General features: G+C 42.0%; 1 protein-coding gene across 3 annotated transcripts in view; it reads left to right on the forward strand.

Moving 5' to 3' along the window:
* CHST8 (carbohydrate sulfotransferase 8) overlaps window positions 1–19,177 on the forward strand; it is a 556,907-nt gene that overhangs the window by 137,306 nt on the left and 400,424 nt on the right. For all 3 annotated transcript variants that reach the window (XR_003857691.1, XM_029608352.1, XM_029608353.1), the window contains exon 2: window positions 9,782–10,012. Coding sequence is in view for 2 of the 3 variants with exons in the window: in XM_029608352.1 (XP_029464212.1) it covers window positions 9,904–10,012 (109 nt within the window). In the remaining variant the exon portion in view is untranslated. The remainder of the gene's footprint in view (window positions 1–9,781; window positions 10,013–19,177) is intronic.

Here is a 19,177-nt window from a genome sequence, read left to right on the forward strand (position 1 = left end):
TGAAAGCAAACAGCCAGAGTTTAACATCAGCAATCAATAGTGCTCTCTGAGCAGGGGCCTTTGCTGCAAGTAAATGCCCTGTCCCACCAGGGAATAGGGAATAAAATCAGGAATTGGAGTGAGATCTCCAGGCAGCACCAAGTGCCAGCCACCGAGCTGTTGGGAAGCCCTAATAAATGTGGAGATCCATATTCAGACACAGTCCGGATAGCCGGATTAACTTATCCGGCTAATGGTGGAGGTATATTCAACAGCTAGACGGCTAACTGTAGCTGGCTGACTTTAGGACAGCTTTTTGGCCTGACCAGACTTAACCGGCTAAGTTATCCTGCTAACTCTGAATATCGGAGTTAGTCGGTTAACTTATCCAGCTATCTCATCTCCTCCCAGTTACGCCCTTGGAAAGCCCCTTAGGCCTGGATTCACCATTCTTGCACAGAGTGGTGAATCCAGCGGTAACGGGGGGTGGGAGGTGAAGGGGGGGGGCAGGCCTGCGAAAGCCAGCAGCCATCGCACCACCACGGTGTTATTGCTGCCGGCTTTCACACCCAATAGCGCCACCGTGCTACTGGCGGCGATAACGTGGCTTACCTTATCACCGCCAGTGAAGACAGCGCCGTCTGCCGCCTCGCCGCCCCGACTCCGCCCCCCCACTTGCTTTCACACGCGAAAAGGGACTTTTCACACGCGATAAGCCTTACAAAATAACCCCCTTCTAGCCACCTTGTAAAATTCTAGCCACCTTATAAAATTAGGTGGCTAGAATTTAGTCGGATATGTGCCCAAATATTCATTTAGCTGACTAACTGCTGAATATGGACCTTGTGCAGTATTACCAAATCATATTTTTGCAAGACACCAGTCATGCACTGATCGTCTGCTAATACAGTCTGATCTTTACTTTTTTGCAGAATGCTTTGGGATGGGAAATTTACAAAAGAAAACGGAGCATATGGGTATTTATTTCATCTGAACACTTGTACTTGCATAACTTTTAAGAGTTTTCTTTTGTACAGCGCTAATCAACCTATAACTTACTGCATCAAGATGCAGTAAGTTATAGGTTTATAAGAAAACCAGGTGTAAGCCCTTTGCTGAGATTCTCCATTTAGTTTCCTTGTTTTCATGGGCTTATTATGGTCCTGCTTCCCATGCCTTCCATAAATCCACTCCTTTTCCAGGATTCCCTGTCGGGGGGAAGATTATGTTACAAGGCCCTGAGTTTTGTTATCACAGTCTTTAATGTCCACACTAATAAGCACGCTGGACACTGGATGAAGTTCCAACATAGCTTTACTGATAATTGCTTTTAAATTGAAGTAAATGACAATACACAAGTCCTTATTCAGTGCAGTCCATTACAAATTCGTTTTTCCAATAAATCTGTGACGCTGTAAAGATGGTTTAATTTGATCGTTCATTATTTATCCCAGCCCAATTTCAGGGGCAAGTTTGGAATTTCCTCCCAAAATGTATTTATTTGTTTAAAACATTTCTAGACTATGTATCAACCTTACTAAGCGGTTTACAATTTGACATTCATAAAAATATAAAACAGGAATTAAAATTCAAGTAAAAAACATAAAAAAAATTAATTTAGACACTATGGAAATAAAATATAAAAAAACAGAGAATGAAAATTATTAAATAATAATAAAAAAGGCCACAAAATAAAACAAGCACAACATTAACAAATAGATAACAAAATAAAACAGTACAATTTGCCTATTTGCAAGCCTCTGAGCAATTTGATGGAGGAGTAAAGAGAGTATAAAACTGAATCATGAATTAAAAGCCAGTTGAAAAAGATGCATCTTAATCATCTTCCTGTATCTACGACTAGAGGATGCAGCCTTGATGTTACCTGGTAGACTATTCCCTAGCATGGGGCCCTGAATAATTGCTCATGCGACTCGTCCACTCTTATCTACTTGAATGAAGGAACACATAATAAGCTCTGAAATTCTGATCTTAGGCTTCTTGTTGGTTGAGAGAGTTTTGAGAGCTGCATTAAAGATTGGAGGGGCTAAACTAGTGAAGCCCTTAAAAACCAATAGCAGTATTTTAAATTTTATTCTCCAAGCAATAGGTAACCAATGTAAATTGGCAAAAATAGGAGAGCTGTGTTGACAGATTGATGTTTTTGCAATTATACATGCTACAGCATTTTGCACTATTTGCAAAGCACGAAAAGAAGATTGTGGTAAGCCAACAACAACGCAATGCAGTAATCAAATGGTGACATGATCAATGTATGCATAACTGATTGAAAGTCCTCATTATTATTTAGAAAAGGCGCAATCTGTGCAGCATGTGTACTTTATAAAAGGCACTTTTCATGACTTTGTTAATGTGAGGTCAAAGAGACATCATGGTGTCCATAATTATGCCCAGATTTCTAGCTTGCTATACTATGGAAATTGAAATGCCAATTATACACACTAAGCAGGGAGTATCAAGAGCTGGAAGTCTTGCTAGATAGAGAATCTCTGTCTTCTCACTGTTCAGAATAAGCTTACAGTCAGCTAGCCAAATGTTTAAAGAGGATAAAACAGTGGAGACATTTCCCATGGGTGTCATTAAAAGAATTCTTGATGGTAATAAACAACTGGACTGTGTACAGTTGAAAATCTTCATCATGACTAGATAAAACTTTACAAATAGGAGTGATATATATATATGTATATATATCACTCCTATTTGTAACGTTTTATTCCTGTGAGCGTTACAGGAACTTCCTCAGTATTAGAAAGGGTTTACTGATAGGACGAACCTTGTGGGACACCAGGCATAACAGGAAATACTGAGGAAGTTCCTGTAACGCTCACAGGAATAGTGGAACCTTGGGGCTATGGTGTGATTGGTGCCGCAGACTGACAATTGGTGGAGAAGCCCCTTAGGTGGGATCAGCTGGAACTTTGCCTATATCAGCCACCTTCCCCACAGGTTGAGCCCCAGGGTTCTGGTGCCTGGCAGTTGCTATCCAGAAGTGAAAGTCCAAGTCCAGATGAAGGACGGAGCAGACAGCAGGTACAGATAACCAGGCCGAAGATTGGTGCAGGCAGCAGACAAGGCAAGGTTGAGTCCAAAGCAGAGAGTCAGGACTGGGCAGCAATCAAGCATTGTCAGGGGCCAAGCCAGGGTCAGAATCCAGGAAGTCAAGCCGAGAGGGGAAGGGCAAGGACAAGGCACGGGCAAGACAAAGACAAGGCGAGGACAGGGCACAGTCAAGACAAGCAGGGGCAAGGCAAAGGAAGAAGTAACATGTACGACGGTACACCAGGAACATGATGGTACACCAGAGACACGACAGCATACCAGGGGATCTGTTACTAAGGCACCGAAGCAGCGTTCATAGAGAACTTATATAGGGAAAACCTGTGATGTCATTGGAGAGTCATGCACACATGCACTTAGGGAGATCCTAGAGTAGGGTGACCATATAGCTCCATCTCAAGGGGGACAAGCCAATGCAGTCCTGGTTTTACCCATTGCATTCATAGAAATGTAGTTCTGATTTCTCTATTGCATTCCATAAGAAAAGCAGAACTACGTCTCATTGCATGCACTGGTGTAAATCAGGAACTGGTTCATTTTCAAGTAGCTCCTTGTCAAGGGAAAAAAAAAATGAATCAGCTCTTGGTTTACCCCAATGCATGCAATGAGACATAGTTCTGCTTTTCTTATGGAATGCAATAGAGAAATCAGAACTACATTTCTATGAATGCAATGGGGTAAAACCAGGACTGGATTGGCTTGTCCCCCTTGACATGGAGCTATATGGTCACCCTATCCTGGAGGGAGGTTGAAGGCAGCAGCATGCTGGCACCATCCGAGTTGCGTTGGGAGGTGAGGCCGGCAGCATGGTGGCGATGGCGAGTCTGGCAGCTCGCAGGGTCGACCTGGATCGTGCCAGTTCCATTCAAAACAACTCTGTTTCTGTTCAGAGAGAAATGATTCAAACCATTTAAAATACCAAATTGCCAGTTCCAGTCTGTTTTGGATGTTTTAGTAACAAAGAAAAGTCAATGGTGTCAAAAGCAGTGGTTAAATCTAGGAGCACCAAAAGAAATGAGGTTTTGCCTGTTACCAAAACCTCATTGAAAGGTATCAAAAAGGGAGAGTAGCAATGTCTGTGTTATGAGTTGCTCCAAATCCAAATTGTTCATCTAATATTGAGTGTTTGTCAATAAAAGATACTAATTGCTCTAACACTACTTTATTCTACAACATTTGATAAAAATGGTAGATTAGAGATAGTGGATATGATTCTTGGTCTAGATGATATAATTTAAAGTCTCATTTCTCATACCTTAATCCAGATATTATGAAAGAAATTCTTATGTCTTATCCATCCTCCTCCACTCCCTTGATGGTACCTGGACGGCACCTCCCAATGCCTCTCCAGAATATCCGGATATATATTGGTGGTTAAAACCAGATGGGTGCCATGGTTCTCCTTACTTCCTACTTCTCTCCTCTATTCCTTTGGCTCGACTTTTGAAGGTCACTGGGTCTCTCTGGGAAAAGTCCTCTTCTGATGACCTACATTCCCTGGGCCAAACAAAAGTAAAAACCGGTCTTCAACATCCAAACAAAAGGAAAGGTGGCTGAAAACTTCCTTCAGCCTAAATTCAAGGAAGAGGCAATTATAATCTGTAAATTTGGGAAGAAGACCCCCTTTTCTACCTTTAAGGCACTAAGGTCTTCTTTCCAAAAAACAAGAGGAACAAAAACTAGAGCAGGGACAGCACCATGCTTCCTGCTAAAAGTCCACACCCCAAGATGGCGTGCATGGTTTTTATAAAACCAGGACATTGCCAGCACAGAAGCCAACATGGGGAAGCTGTAAGCAACGACTCTTCTACTTACACAGATGGAATATTCCTCTTAATGGAGATCCAACAGGACTCTTCACAGGAACGGATCTTATGGATGTTTTCTTGGATTTGTCTGGGACCAGGAAGGGGTGAAGAGGGGATTTTCCTTATGGAATACCATTATATATACATTATATATATATATATAAGTAAGCATTTGTGTCACTCATGCTTAAAATCTGTCACTCATGCTTAAAATCACCTATTTCCTGGAAGCTTGGGCATTTATTGTTGGACCTCATGATTTACAACCCAAAATTGTATCAAAAGCATGTATGCCTCATATCTGCAGGTATCCACTGTGTACTTAATGCTCTGTTACTTTATGTAATCCACCTTGGACCCACCTTTAGGAAAAGGAGGAATATCAAATGCTTAGAAATAAAAGCATTGCTAGAGAAATTGAGGCTTAAATTTCCCCTTGAATTGAATGCATTCCTCCTGGGTCAGGGAGGCACACAATGTGCACTGAAGTGAAATAGCACACACACATACACAAGCTTTCACATAGCACAGCCCAAACCATAACAGTGAGGCAACGGAAAAACGGTGCCTGTGAAGGCGCAAGGCATGGACCGTGTGGCTGAGCCAGAGAACGGGTGTGTGGGACGGAGGGATGCAGAGCCTGACAGCGAGGGCATGCGTGCGTGAGAGGGAGTGTGTCAGAGAGGGAGTACGGTAGGGTGCCTGAGAGGAAGAGCGAGGAGCTTGGGACACTGAGTTCAAGCTGAAACAGCTTTTTTTTTTTTTTGCCTGTCATTTCTGAAGAACCCGTTTAGCTAATATGTAGGAAATTGCAGAAAGCATATGTATAGAACTGGCCTCTCGCCACGCTCCTGCAAGTGCACACAGCAGCATTATTTACAAGGTTAAAATGGGCCCGTGCTTTCCAGGCAGTGAAATTCTACATTTTTCTGCTAATGCATCTCCCTCCATGTGCCTTGTACTAAAGAAGAAGTGTGAATGCCTCTTACATTTATAGCATAAAGCAGTGTGGTTGCCATGTTAGGCCACTTGAATGCACAGAAATAACATAGTAGCCTAGCAAATGACAGTAGATAATAAAGGTTAACAAGCAAAAAAAAAAACAAAAAACCAATATAGGGCGATATATTTTTATTGAACTAAATTAATATATTTGTTGACTAGCTTTCAGGACCAGAGGAAGGAAGTATAAATTCCCGAAAGCAAGTAAAAAAAAAATAATTTAGTCCAATAAAAAGGTTTCGCCTTATTTTATTTTTTTGCTTGTTAGCCTTTATTTCTAGGTTTTTCTGCAGAATTTTTTTTTTTTTTGGGGCGATTTGTTTTGGTATCATCTTTGTTTGGAGAATCTTAATTTGGGTGTCTTTTGTCACATACTTCCAGATAGTCTCAGAGAATTTGTACATCTCCTGCCGGTCGTTCATGGGAATGCTGGCAGGTGGCTACCGCTACATGAGAAACTTGCTCCTTGCTAGGCACTGGGCACGTAGAGAAGGACGTGCAAGCAGCTTGAGGTCTTGGCCTCTTTCCAGCCGGTGGGATCCACAAGCTTCTTCCATCACCTGTCTAAAGAGCGACGGAGCGGGGCCAGAAGTAGCCCGCGGGGCTGAAGGAAGCTGAGGTCCCTGTTGCCTGGGTGCAGAGCACAGCAAAATGGCGGAGGGGGGCTTCTTCCAGCCCACCTCTGCCGTTTCCTGTCCTCTACGAGCTTCTTCCTTCGAAGGGGACGCCGGCCGGCAGGTGCGCAAGAAGCTTGAAGGAAACAGAAGCATCTCGAAAGTAGAAAGGCCAAGAGCAAAAGTCTTGCTTGACAGACAGACAAGAGTCAGCGACAAGAGAAGAAAACAGAGTCTACAGTGCGCATCGGGCAAACATCGTAAGATCTCTATGAGAACATGTCGGTGATAGCTCAGAAATGTTGGTGGAAAAATGTAAGGCAAGAAATAGAATGGCAGGTACTTAAGGCATTGAATCAGCGGATTCCTTAACTTATAACTAGATTAAGACCAGCCTACCCCAAAAATATCTAAAATGGGAAGAATACTGCAAGTTAAAAATACAGCTCTGCTAACACTTTCTGAGTGAAATACAGAACGGCACAATAGCAATTCCAAAGTTCCCTAAACACAGAGGTCCATATTCAGCGCAAGTGTGGACTTAACCAGCTAACCTGGCCTGATAAGAGAGCCAGCTAAATTAGGCCTGCTGCCCGGCAGGTCTGAGCCAGATAAACGTATCCCGCTGTTAGAGAGCCGGGCATATTCAGAGGTGCAGCCGCGCTACCGAATATCCCAGCCAAGTTAACCAGAGAGCGGCCTGTTATGGACCTCAAACACAAAACCCCAAATATCTCCTTTTATCAGCTGGATGCAAATTTCCGATTTTATTTACTTAAATAGTTAATATTCCTACTATGCACGGATAATTTCTCAGCAGTTTTAAGTGGGTATGCTAATATAGTTTGTACTGTGAATTTTATTGCTGTCAAAAGCGAGCCAGGATTAGGGTATTAATCCAATTTTAAAAGATTATTAATTTCGTGTGCTGTAAATTTAGATTTTTGGTGAACCTGGGGGTACACAAGATATTTTGAAAGGGGTACAGCAGTCTTGAAAGTTGAAGACCACTGGTGCATGGAATTGCCGATTCATTCCCTTGCTTGCAAATAAATATATATATTTTTTTATGTAGAGTTGGCATTTATTTTCCCTTTAGTTTGGTCACAAGCTACCTGTACGGGACAACCCAATCTCTCTGATCGTGGCCTTGTCACAAACCAATGACAGGGAACATGGCCAGATTTACAGGTTCGCAGGAATCTCACAGAAGCTGCGAGAACGAATGCTTCTGCTCCAGCTCCCGGAACTGGGCTGAAAGCACCGGCTGCTTTCCCATAAAGCACCAGAGCTGGGATTTGAAATGGCGGCCAGGAAGAGTAATGCTTGGAATCATTTCCTTGAACCAGCCATGTTGGAGTAATCCTTTTTTACTTTCCTGCATAGAAGGTCAAAGCAAAAATGTATTTAAAAACAAAAAAAAGGACTATATCCCAATGTCTGAGTTGCAGGTAACTATAAAAGGATTTGTTCTTTAGATCATGCCGTCCCTTCAGTTGTTTAAAAGAGCAAAAGACAGTTCCTTGCTTCTCCCATTTGTTAAATCTTAGAGTTGGGGAGAAAATTTATGATCGTGAACCAGGACGAGCATTGAAATTTCTCCCTGCATAGATTTCATATGTTTTGCTAAGACTACATCAGTGAAAAACTTTTATATTGGTGAACTGAGTGCTTAAAGTAAAAATCATACATTAATATAAAAAGGCAGATATCTCAATGCTTAAGTGTTATTTGGTAAGAATATAAGTCATTTGTGATGAGCGAGTTCTAACAAAGAGAATATGGTATACAGTCTTCTGGTTGCCTGGTTCCCATAGTTACTGTGTTACATAGACCTGAGGTCAAGAATTCTATATCAGTAAAGGATGCTAAACCTTCACATGACCATTAAGAATGCAAACATGAGTCGATTCTTACTTTTCTATTCCATATGGAACATATTTTGTGACAGTTGTTTTGCTACACAAAGAATGTTCCTTGTAAAAAAGTTATACAGGTAAAAAAAAATAAATTTTTTTTTACCTGTATAACTCATAGCAACATTTATTTATTTTATTTATTTTTAGATTTTTATATACCGGTGTTCCTATATGAAATAAAGATCACATCGGTTTACATTGAAACAGAACATGAAAATTGCCAAAAGGCATTACATAGAACAAGGTTATGAAACTTGGAACAGTGTACATAAGTTCAAAATTTAACAATAACGTTGTAACATTGATGACCAAAAGATAAAGGAGAAAAAAAAAAAAAAAAAGACTTAAACAATTAAGTTGACAGGTCTTATTGAGCATAAAAATTATAACGTATAAGTGAGAAAGTCTCAAGTGTCCTGCAGCAAGAGATTAGATACCGAAGTAGGTAGTGGTATGGAAAATGGGGGTTTGTGAAGAAGATATGTTCTTGCTGGTTGGAGGGGAAAAAATGATGATCATGGTCCTGGAAAAGCTTGGCTAAAGAGCCAGGTTTTAAGTTTTTTTTTGAATGAAGAGTGGCAGAACTCAAGCCGAATGTCTGGTGGGAGCGCATTCCATTGAATGGGGCCTGCTGTAGATATGGCACGTTTATGATGCGAGGATTTTGTTGAAGGTACATAGAGTGTGCCTTTATATGCTCCTCTGATGGGTCTAGAGGAGGAGTGAGGGCGTAGTTGGTTACATAATTGAAGAGGAGAGATATTGTGAATGGATTTATGAATTACGGTGAGTACTTTATATAGGATCCTTTGCTTTATAGGCAGCCAGTGGAGGAGCTTGAGAATGGGGGTGATGTGATCTCTTTTATTCGTATTGGTAAGGATTCTGGCTGCAGAGTTCTGTAGCATTTGGAGGGGTTTGATGGATGAATATGGAAGGCCAAAGAGAAGCGAATTGCAATAGTCGACTTTTGATAGAATAATGGAAGATTTAGGGAAGATATCATTTGTGTGTTTAAGAGAGCACGCACAATTGCTGTTCGCTATTTTTCATCTTTCTACCAAAAAAAAAAAAAAAAAAAGTTATTTGATTAGGAAGAAATACACTGAATTTTTCCTGGCAGTGTAAACTGTTATGAGTACCAGTAACATGGGTGACGCTTTTCTCCATATTTTCGTGTGCACCAAAATCAGACATGAGACATACTGAGCATCCATTGAGACAAACCAGTAAGGTGTATCCTGGCTTGTTCTGCAAAACGTACAAACATTTACAGGTGCTTGGTTCTCACAAAATACAAACGGTTCTAGACCATCTCATAAATAAATATATATACATATCTAAAAACCTGAATGGCACATGTGGTTTCTGTCTCTTGTAGGTGGTTCTGTAATGGAATGCCAGCCAAGGAGATGAGACCATGAATGAAGAAGCTGTCTCGCAGTCAGCATGCATTTGATTTTCCTTGGACAACGCTCAACTTGATTTAAGAATAAAATAATTATGAGGCTGACGTGCATGTTCTCCTTCATCTTGCTGTTTGGAGCAGCTGGGTTGCTTGTCTTCATTCATCTGCAGGATCCAGCAGAATTAGTTCATCAGCAGATGCCAGGTTAGATTTTCAGTTTTCCTGTCTTACTTTTCTCACCGTTCCACTCCCAAACTGACTCACTCCCAATTCAGTATTTTGTTTTCTCCTTGCATCCTTGATTGACGCTTTTGACTTACACAGGCTAAATATACACAGGAAGCATTCGCTTCGCTAATGCTACACATGCGGACGCAGGATGTACAATTGAAAGCAAATCCAAACTCTGATGAGAACGACATCTGTCTGTGTTTTCTATCCTTAAATTTCATACTGAATGACTGTGGGTGGTTTTTCACCAGCAGACATTTTTTTTCCCTGGGTTGAAAATTTAATTTTATGCCAACATTATGAATCCATGACCATTAGCTTGTGTAATGCAGTATTTTTCTGCCTTCAGTTAAAATATTTTGACAGCTGGACTGCCACAGTATAACTATGAATTTTCATTACTTTCATAATGCTTTAGTTTTGTCTACATTTATTACGTGGTTGATCTTAACTGTTGATCTATAGGTTGGCGTTGTTTCTTTTACACCCGTAGCACAATGCACTTCTGTCAATCCAGAGCATCCATTCAAGTGAAAATGGCGAGAAATGATCCCGTGTTGTATCAAGCCAAAGTTTGTCAGTGGCATTAACTTTTATTTCTCTTTCTATCTGCCTTGTTGATTGTGAGAAGGAGTAGTCGCTGCCTATAGAACCTGCCGCAGTGGCCTACAATTTTCTGTCTAACTTTTAACTCCCAGGGCCAATTCACTGCAAGCCAGCTAGAAACTGGGAAAACTCCGCACCTCCGTCAGATCAGTAGCAAGCAACTGTATGGATTTTTGAGCCTGTCAGATGCATTCAAGGGTATGACGCAAGGACTTCCCAGGCCTGTCCTGGGGACTCCACAGCCAGGTCGAAGTTTTTAGGTTATCCAGAATGAATATGCCCTGAGAATTTTGCATATACGGAGTCTCCCGTGCATGCAGATTTATCTCCTGGATATCCAGGTTTGGGAAACCCCGGTATAATGATCACATTCACAGTGGAGTTTCCTTTTTAAGAAGGACCACGCTCTCGTCCCTGGTTTTGCAAAAAATACGTTGCATTGGTGGAGCAAGCTCCGTTATTGTAATGGGTTCATTTCATTTAGGCGCATAACTTGCATTTGACTGTGGATGCAACGGTCCTGGGTTTACGCCATGGATAAAAGGCAGTTGTCCATCCCTTGCATTTCCCAGAATCCCTTGCTTTTGATATCTAGAGAACCAGAGTTTCAGATAGAGTTTGTTTGTTTTTCTCACACTGTGATGGGCTTCTAGAAAACCATGTAACAGTAGATAAGACGGGCAGATATGGTCTGCTTTTATTAATTGTATACTCAGCCAAACTGAGCAATTAGCAACACAGTGCATGCCATTAAAAGATGCAGCAGTCCATGCCATGAGGGCAAGCATCAAACTACCTGTCTTGGGGCAAACACTGCAGGCACTCGGTTTTTCACCCATGGGTTTTCGCCCAGGGTTGGTAACTTTTAAACAGGTGCACAGGCGCACGTGTGTGTGTGTGTGTGTGCATTGGTCAGCCCGCGCCCAGGGACATGGCCATTTTATAACCTACGTGTATACGTGGGCGGCTCTTAAAATCCGCTTGGCGCGTGCCGACCCAACTCGTGTGCATATCTCCCAGTTGTGCACACCGGCCTTTTAAAATTCACCTTACAGTTTTTACACTTGTGGAGTTTGTACCAATAATCAAAGCCAAGCCTGGGTGGTTGGTTTTGCTATGATTATTGCCTCTTTCCCACCCCCCCCCACACACAAAAATTACCCAGAGAGATTTGTATCTGCTTCTTTCTCTGCAGCTAATTTTTGCCCACCTGAAACAATGTGCGCATAGTGTGGAACATGTGGCACTGCATAGCCCACCCTCTGCCTACCCCTGGGAACGGCTCTGCAGTGTGTGTGGATAAATGTCCGCGTGATGCTGAACAACGCGGGCACTTTTTGCTCAGATGCAGGGCAGGCAACATTCAAGGAGCCCCATCTCTGCAAGGTTTTCCCCTGTGGGAAATGCCTTGGGTGATCATTGGCGCTCATTAGGGTATTGGGGACGTTTCAGGTGTCTGCCTGGATACCGCAGTGCTTTATCGGGTACCGGGGGGGTGCCAAGCAATCGTTGCATGAATGTCAGGAAGTTATTTCAAAGCAAGCTTAAATGTTTTCTTTAAACAGAACATAGTTGTTATTAGCATATTCACTCTTTCTATTATTTCTGCTTGATGCCGCTTACAGATCCAGGTTAATAATAATAATAATAATAATAACAATAATAGTAAAAAGAACCCGATGCATGCTTCAGATCCTTGTTCTATCTTTCTGTTTAGAAAATTACACCTTGTAGTCCTGGCGCCTGTGATGAAAGGGGGAAGCCTTGATGTGCGGCTCAAACCTGAATAGAATCTGCGATGATAAAACTTTTAAGTAATGCTTACATTACCTTCATTCAGCAAAGTAGCCTTGACGGTGGCTGTTTGTGTTGATTTGTTACCATTCATTAATTCTTTCCCCGTGCTTCACATTGCAGCCTAATTGTGATGCTGCACTGAAAAAGCAATATCAAAGTAATTTTCCACAACATTAGTTACAATTTTCTTCTGATCTTTCAAGTGAAACAATCCCATCCTGTTGGCTTCTGTGAGCATATAAACCTTGATTACATTTATCTGTTGGAAAACAGTGCTTGCGAAATGTGTATGTCATGCATAGTACAGGAAGGGAAGTTTCCTTATTTTTTTTTATCAGAGGGTTATTTTTTTTTTTTTTTTGCTGATTGATATTCTCTCTCTCCACTGATAAAATATTCTCCCCATATGTTTATATTGATATTTATTTCACAAGTTGATCTACAGTGTACTGAAAACTTGATAATGTTCTTTGGCATTGAAGATGACATGGACTGTTTTCCAAAGAAGAAAAAACAAATGCTTGAGCTATTGGTGAAGTTCATTTTGCACACTTGTTACTCGGTTTGGTTTTGTTTTTTTGATGTGTACAGTTTGTATGCCTGACAGACACAGACGCTAATAAAATTGTGCACATATGGATTGGCTTGGTGGAAGGATTGTGCATTGCTACGCAGAGAGACCCGAATTCAGCTCAGGGCATCTGCTAGGCTGGGGATGCAACAGAAGCAGCACTCACAGCCCATAGGGGAAGAGGTTGTCCTAGTCATTGCTGAGTGGTGACACCTAGTGGTTGGAGTTAGTGCCTATGATTGCACAGAGTTCCAGAAGGAATGCTGGTGCATGGGCCCCTATCCATCACCGCAATGACTGAACTTAGGTACGTGGGGAGGGGGAAGGAATCCCCTGATGGTTGGGAATTAAGGCTCATGGTGCCACGTCTTGGCTCTGGTTCCCACTGAACTGCAAGCCCAACAGAGCAAGAGAAAATGGCTTACAAAAAAATCGTGCACATAACAAACAATCCAGTGTACAAATGACTGAGAATGTTTTGCTCCCATTATAGCTAAGATTTTTATTTTTAACACATGATAAAGTATTTTTGTTCCATTGGTTTTATTTCTTTTTACAGTGTGATGAATGTTATTTAAAGTGGCTTCATATTGTGTTCCAAAAATATTGTTGCTATATCTAATAGAAAAATAGGGACATGCACAAGACTGCGTGTATTCAATTGCATCACCGCCCCACCCACCTCCCCAAACTGGAACAAGAAAAGAGCCAAGGTGTGGTAAGTCAGCCAGGCCTTCCCCTAGTTCCCTCTCCAAAACTGTGACAAAGCTAGAATAAAGTCAGTAAAAAAAAACTCCCTTTGTTCCTTGGCTCCCACAGACTTGGTCATGAGACCATAGCATCATCCAGTGCTGCTCTTTCTTGCTCAATGGCTCTATCTCTCATGGTGCTAGGTTCCCCTGAACAACTGTACTACTGTATCTTTCACTTATCCTGACTCCCTAATCCATCCCATTCCTCCTGTTACCCTATTTAATCCCCTCGCCTTACCTCTGATCCTATCCTTATAGGCCCTCCTTTGTGTTTCCCTGTCTAGATTATTTAGGGGGTCATTTATCAAAGGCGTATCTCGTGTGATAAGCCTCTGTCGCATGCGAAAAGGGCCTTTTCACATGCGGTAGAATGCAAATTAGGGGGGTGGGGAGGAGTTGGGGCGGGGAGGGGCAGAGTTGGCAGTGTCTTCGCTGCCGGCGATAATGTTACTAACATTATCGTCAGCAGTAGCATGCCGAAGAGCACCACCTTTCACAGTGGCGCTATTCGGTGCGAAGGCCGGCAGCCGGCGCACCGCAGTGGTGCGAAGGCTGCGGGCGTTCGCAGGCCCGCCCCCCGTTTTCGCAGGATTCATCATTCTGCGAAGAATGATGAATCCAGGCCTTAGATTGTAAAAATGTAACTTTAAACCCGATTGTAATCCGCCTTGAGACAAGCTTGATACAGGTGGAACATCAAATGCTTGTAAATAACTAGATAACACTATGGAAAGTAGAACAAGGCAGAATTTTATTTTTTTTTAAACTCGGCACCTTAAAAATACCTGCCTGCCTCCTTCATATGAACATTCGTGTCGTGTATACGATATCTGCTTTTAATTGCTCCTTTTCTCCTGCCATCCTCGGCTCTCATTCCTCCCCAGGATGTCATTAATTCTGTATGTGGGCCCTCCCGTTTGCAATCAGCTGTGGCGGAAAAAGGGTCCTAAGCGTTATTAAATGGTTTAAGCTCATTACTAAGCTTTAGCTGGAGTTCTTTTCCTAAGAGGCTGACTTTGTCATTATGCTCTGTGAACTACAATGTCTTGATGGCTTTTGAAAACAAGTCCACTGTATTTCAACCTGTCAGATATATGGATATATATATATTTTTTTCTTTTTTTTTGCATGAAATTCTGTAATCTAAATATTTTAGTTGGTGGGGGAGAGAAAGTAATGGCTGTCCAGGAGAAACAGAGATAAACCCTCATTTATGACTTGACAGCAAGGTTAGTTCACTGCAACACTCGTGCTCCTTTTTTTTTATAAAAGAGAGATGACCTTAAGACGAGCCTTAGTGGTTTGCAAACTTGGTCCTCAGGATACCTGAGCAGGTCTGGTATTTAAGATAATAAAAACTATGCAAATTAAATTGATTCTGAGACCAGATGCCTGAAAATATTGCTCATGAATATTCACTGTGGATTTTCTGATGGTGGATCCCAAGGATCAAAGTTAGGGAAAACCTACAGCAGAGGAAAGCATGATGAGAAATATATAATGCAAATGGAATAGGAAAGATCTTTTTCTTAGATTTAGAAAACAAACATGCTACTTCATTCTGCGTTATGTTGCTTAAGGAAAAAAAAAAACACGTTTTAATGTACTGGAAGCATTCAGGCAGTTTCCATGTCCAGAGTGTGCTGTAGGTATTCATTCTGCATTCCTAGGTTTTCATTTAAATTTAAACTGCCATTGCCAGTTTCATTTTATTCTTTAAAATCTCACAGCATTCCCACGGTGCTGGAGTTGCTGCTAAGGATATGTTGGAGGACTGGCATGAATAGCTGAGTTGCTCGAGCCTTTGATAGTTGAAAAGGCCCCAAACGTAACTGAGAAGTCCTTAGGCACATGTTTTGGACTTGTACAAACAACAACAAACCCCCCCCCCCCCCCACTAAATGAAATTTGCTTAAATTGGTGGCAGGAGTATAGGGAATTTAAGTCCCCCTTTCTGTTGAACAAACCACTACACAAAGTTCGCCAGTATCATGCCTGAACTTCCAACACAGCACACAGAGTTACAGCAGGTTTGCACCCAGTAGCGTGGTGGCCGGTGCCCCTGGAGCAGGATTGTCCCAATCATTGCACAACAGTGACCCCTGGTGGCCAGATTTAGGGTCCACGATTGCAGGCTTCCAGAAGGAGCCCCGGTGCATGATCCCCCCGCCCCCTCCGCTGGAAACCCTTACCGCAAGGACTGGATTACAGTAAGCTGGGATGGGGATATAAAATAGAAAAAAATTCCTGGGCAGCTGCAAATGAAGGCTCTTGATGCCAGATCCCATCCCTGGTTCTGGCTGGAAGCCAAAATGGAACAGGAGGAAACTTCCAGGCCAGAGCATAGGGTTAGAGTTAATCTCCAAATGAAGATTGCGATCTTAGGGCCTTGCTCACCAACGCGTTTCTTCTGATCTCTTTCTAAGGGAGAAGACCTTCATGACTTGACTATAGAGTGCGTACCTCTTTCTTTTTCCCTTACAGTTTAAACCCTCACACCTAGGATGAAATTGGAAAAAGAGTGTTTCCCAACGTCTGGCAGTCACATAGTAACATAACATAGTACTGTGTGTCCATCCAATAGTAACTGCCACTCCGTGCAGGTTACCTCCCTTGCCTTATGTTAAGAGTAGTAATACAATCAAAACCAAGCACTGTGAAACCCATAACAAAATTACTGCTAGCAATATTTTTATCTGGTGAGCAGCCTTCTTGATAATTCAGACAATGGTGCTTGAATGTGCTTTGCTTTTAGACTTGGCTGTAGAAGCAGTCCTGTGCTTTTTCCCTGATTGCAGCGAATCAGTACCCCAGACTGTCAAAGTCGAGGCCCAGCATTGGCTGTCGTCTGAATCCAATACCCTTTCTCTCACCCCCCCCTCACTGTCAAAGCAGAGAATGATGTTGCAGTTTAGATATAGATTTAGATTTTATTAATTTATGAATTGCCTAACACACATGGGACTAGTCGATGTACAATAGAAAACATACATAATATAATATAATATCAACTAAAAACACATTTAAAAATGAATATAACATCAATCAAATAAAATATGTTTACAAAAAAAATCAAACAATAAAAACAACTAAAACAGCAGGTAAACCTTCTGTTAAGGGTACTATCTGCCGCTCCATCAGGTTACCCCCATGCACCCTTTTCTTCATCATCATCCATAAGCCTTTAGGGATCCACAGTGTTTATTCCATGCCCTTCTGAATCCATTTACTCTTTTTGACCTCACCACCTCTTCCAGAAGAGCATTCCAAGCATCCACCACCCTCTCTGTGAAAAAATACTTCCTTTTGCTGGTTCTGAGATTTCCCCCTTGGAGTTTCATTTCATGACCCTAGTTCTACTGTTTGTTTTCCAACGGAAAAGGTTTGAAGTTTGTGCATCCTTAAAATCTTTCAAGTATCTGAAGGTCTGTATCATATCTCCCCTGCACCTCCTCTCTTCCAGGGTGTACATATTCAGGTCCTTCAGCCTTTCCTCATAAGTCTTCTGATACAGACCCCACACCATTTCTGTTGCCCTTCTCTGGATCACCTTTCTCCTGTCTGTCCTTTTTGAGATACAGGCTCCAGTACTAAACACAGTACTCCAGGTGAGGCCTCACCAAGGACCTGTACAAGGGGTATCACCACCTCCTTTTTCTTACTGGTTATCCATCTCTATGCAGCCCAGCATTCTTCTGGCTTTAGCTATCGCCTTGTCACATTGCTTCACTGCCTTCAGATTGTCAGACACTATCACCCTAAGGTCCCTCTCCCAGTCCATGCGCATTAGTCATTCACCGCCCATCACACAAAGCTCTTTTGGATATTGCATCCCAGATGCTGACTCTGCACTTCTTGGCATTGAATCCCAGCTGCCAAATACTCAACCACTCGTCAAACTTTCTTAAATCACTTTTCATTTTCTTTACTCTCTCAGGCATGTCCACTCTGTTGCAGATCTTATCATCATCCACAAATAGACAAACTTTATTTTCTGTCCCTTCTGCAGTGTCTCTCACAAAGGTTTTGAACAGAACTGGTCCCAAAACCAATCCCTGTGGCACTCTACTCAACACCGTCCTTTCTTCAGAGTAGGTTCCTTTTAGCATGACACGCTGTCTCCTGTCCGTCAACCAGTTTGTTGTCCACTCCACCACCTTGGCGCTTACTCCCAAACTTCTCATAATGCTCACTAGTCTCCTATGCGGGACCATAACAAAAGCTTTTCTGAAACCCACAATGTTTTAAATAGCTTATGGGGTGGGAATTCATGGAGGCAAATTGTTAGTTTCTTGCATGCTTTGGGTTAAGGGAAAACATAAAGACACTATATATTCTTTGCTCATCACTCTTCTTGGCAAGGAAAGCACCATTTCCTGTCTTGTCTGGGGGGAGGAACCGGTAGTGTTCAATTCAGAAATTTTGTCCAGGAGGGATGTAAATTGGAATAATGGGAGAAAGAGAAGACTCCAGATTTAATGGTTATACAAGTTCAAGCTGCATGGTAAAACTATGAATACATTCTTAGGAAATATTGCGTGTTTTGGGGGTGCGCAGTCGGTGTTTCCTTCGAGGGTGAGGGCAGCACTTCTCCAGTGGATATGCCTCACTTCCACCCTGGGAAGCAGCACTGCCTAAATTCTTCCACCTCTTAGCTTTATAATGGCTTTTCTGCTCCCTCTTCTGTGACCTTTCTCCGTGTTTTGGTCAACACAGATTTCTTTTCTGGAATAAACTGACCCGGGTACAGTACTCGGGGCTGGATTTAGGAACAGGCAAATGCCTACGGTGCCAAAATCCAAAGGCACTCAGAAAATCAAGGACTCCCCCTGCTGCTCTTTGACTTCCAGGAGTGAATCCGCCCCTCCCCACCCATTCCCAGTCCCCTGCCTACGGGCACCGTGATTTTAAATCTGGCCCCGACAGTACTTCACCGAAAAATAGCTAGCACATCTTTATTCTTTTCAAATTCTATTAGCTCTATTTGCCTCCATGAACTACTTCCTTGCCATGTGACTGTCAGACAGTGGGTAACACTCTCATTACATCTCAGAACCTAATAATTTTCCTTTTACAGATGTCATATGGAGGATAGTTATTGTGTGTGAAATAATTTCTTATGCCTTGTTTCCCTTCTCTGGCAAGGGTATATAGCTCTATCATTTTTTTCTGATAATGGTAGACTGTGAGGTTCATGTACTAAGCTGCAAAGTTGTTTTTTTTTTTTTGCAAAAGGTGGATTTGTGCAAAGAATAGTGCAAAACGCCCCTGCCTAGGGTGAATATCTTATTCAAAAAGGTGGATAGTGGATACAAAGAATAAATTAAATAGAAATGGGCAAAAATGCTAAAATGTAAGCATTTTGTGCTGTTTTCACGCAAATCCTTTCAAAGTCGATTTTAAAAGCGTTGG

This window comes from Rhinatrema bivittatum, chromosome 7 (assembly GCF_901001135.1).
Source record: "Rhinatrema bivittatum chromosome 7, aRhiBiv1.1, whole genome shotgun sequence".
NCBI classification, from domain to species: Eukaryota; Metazoa; Chordata; class Amphibia; order Gymnophiona; family Rhinatrematidae; genus Rhinatrema; species Rhinatrema bivittatum.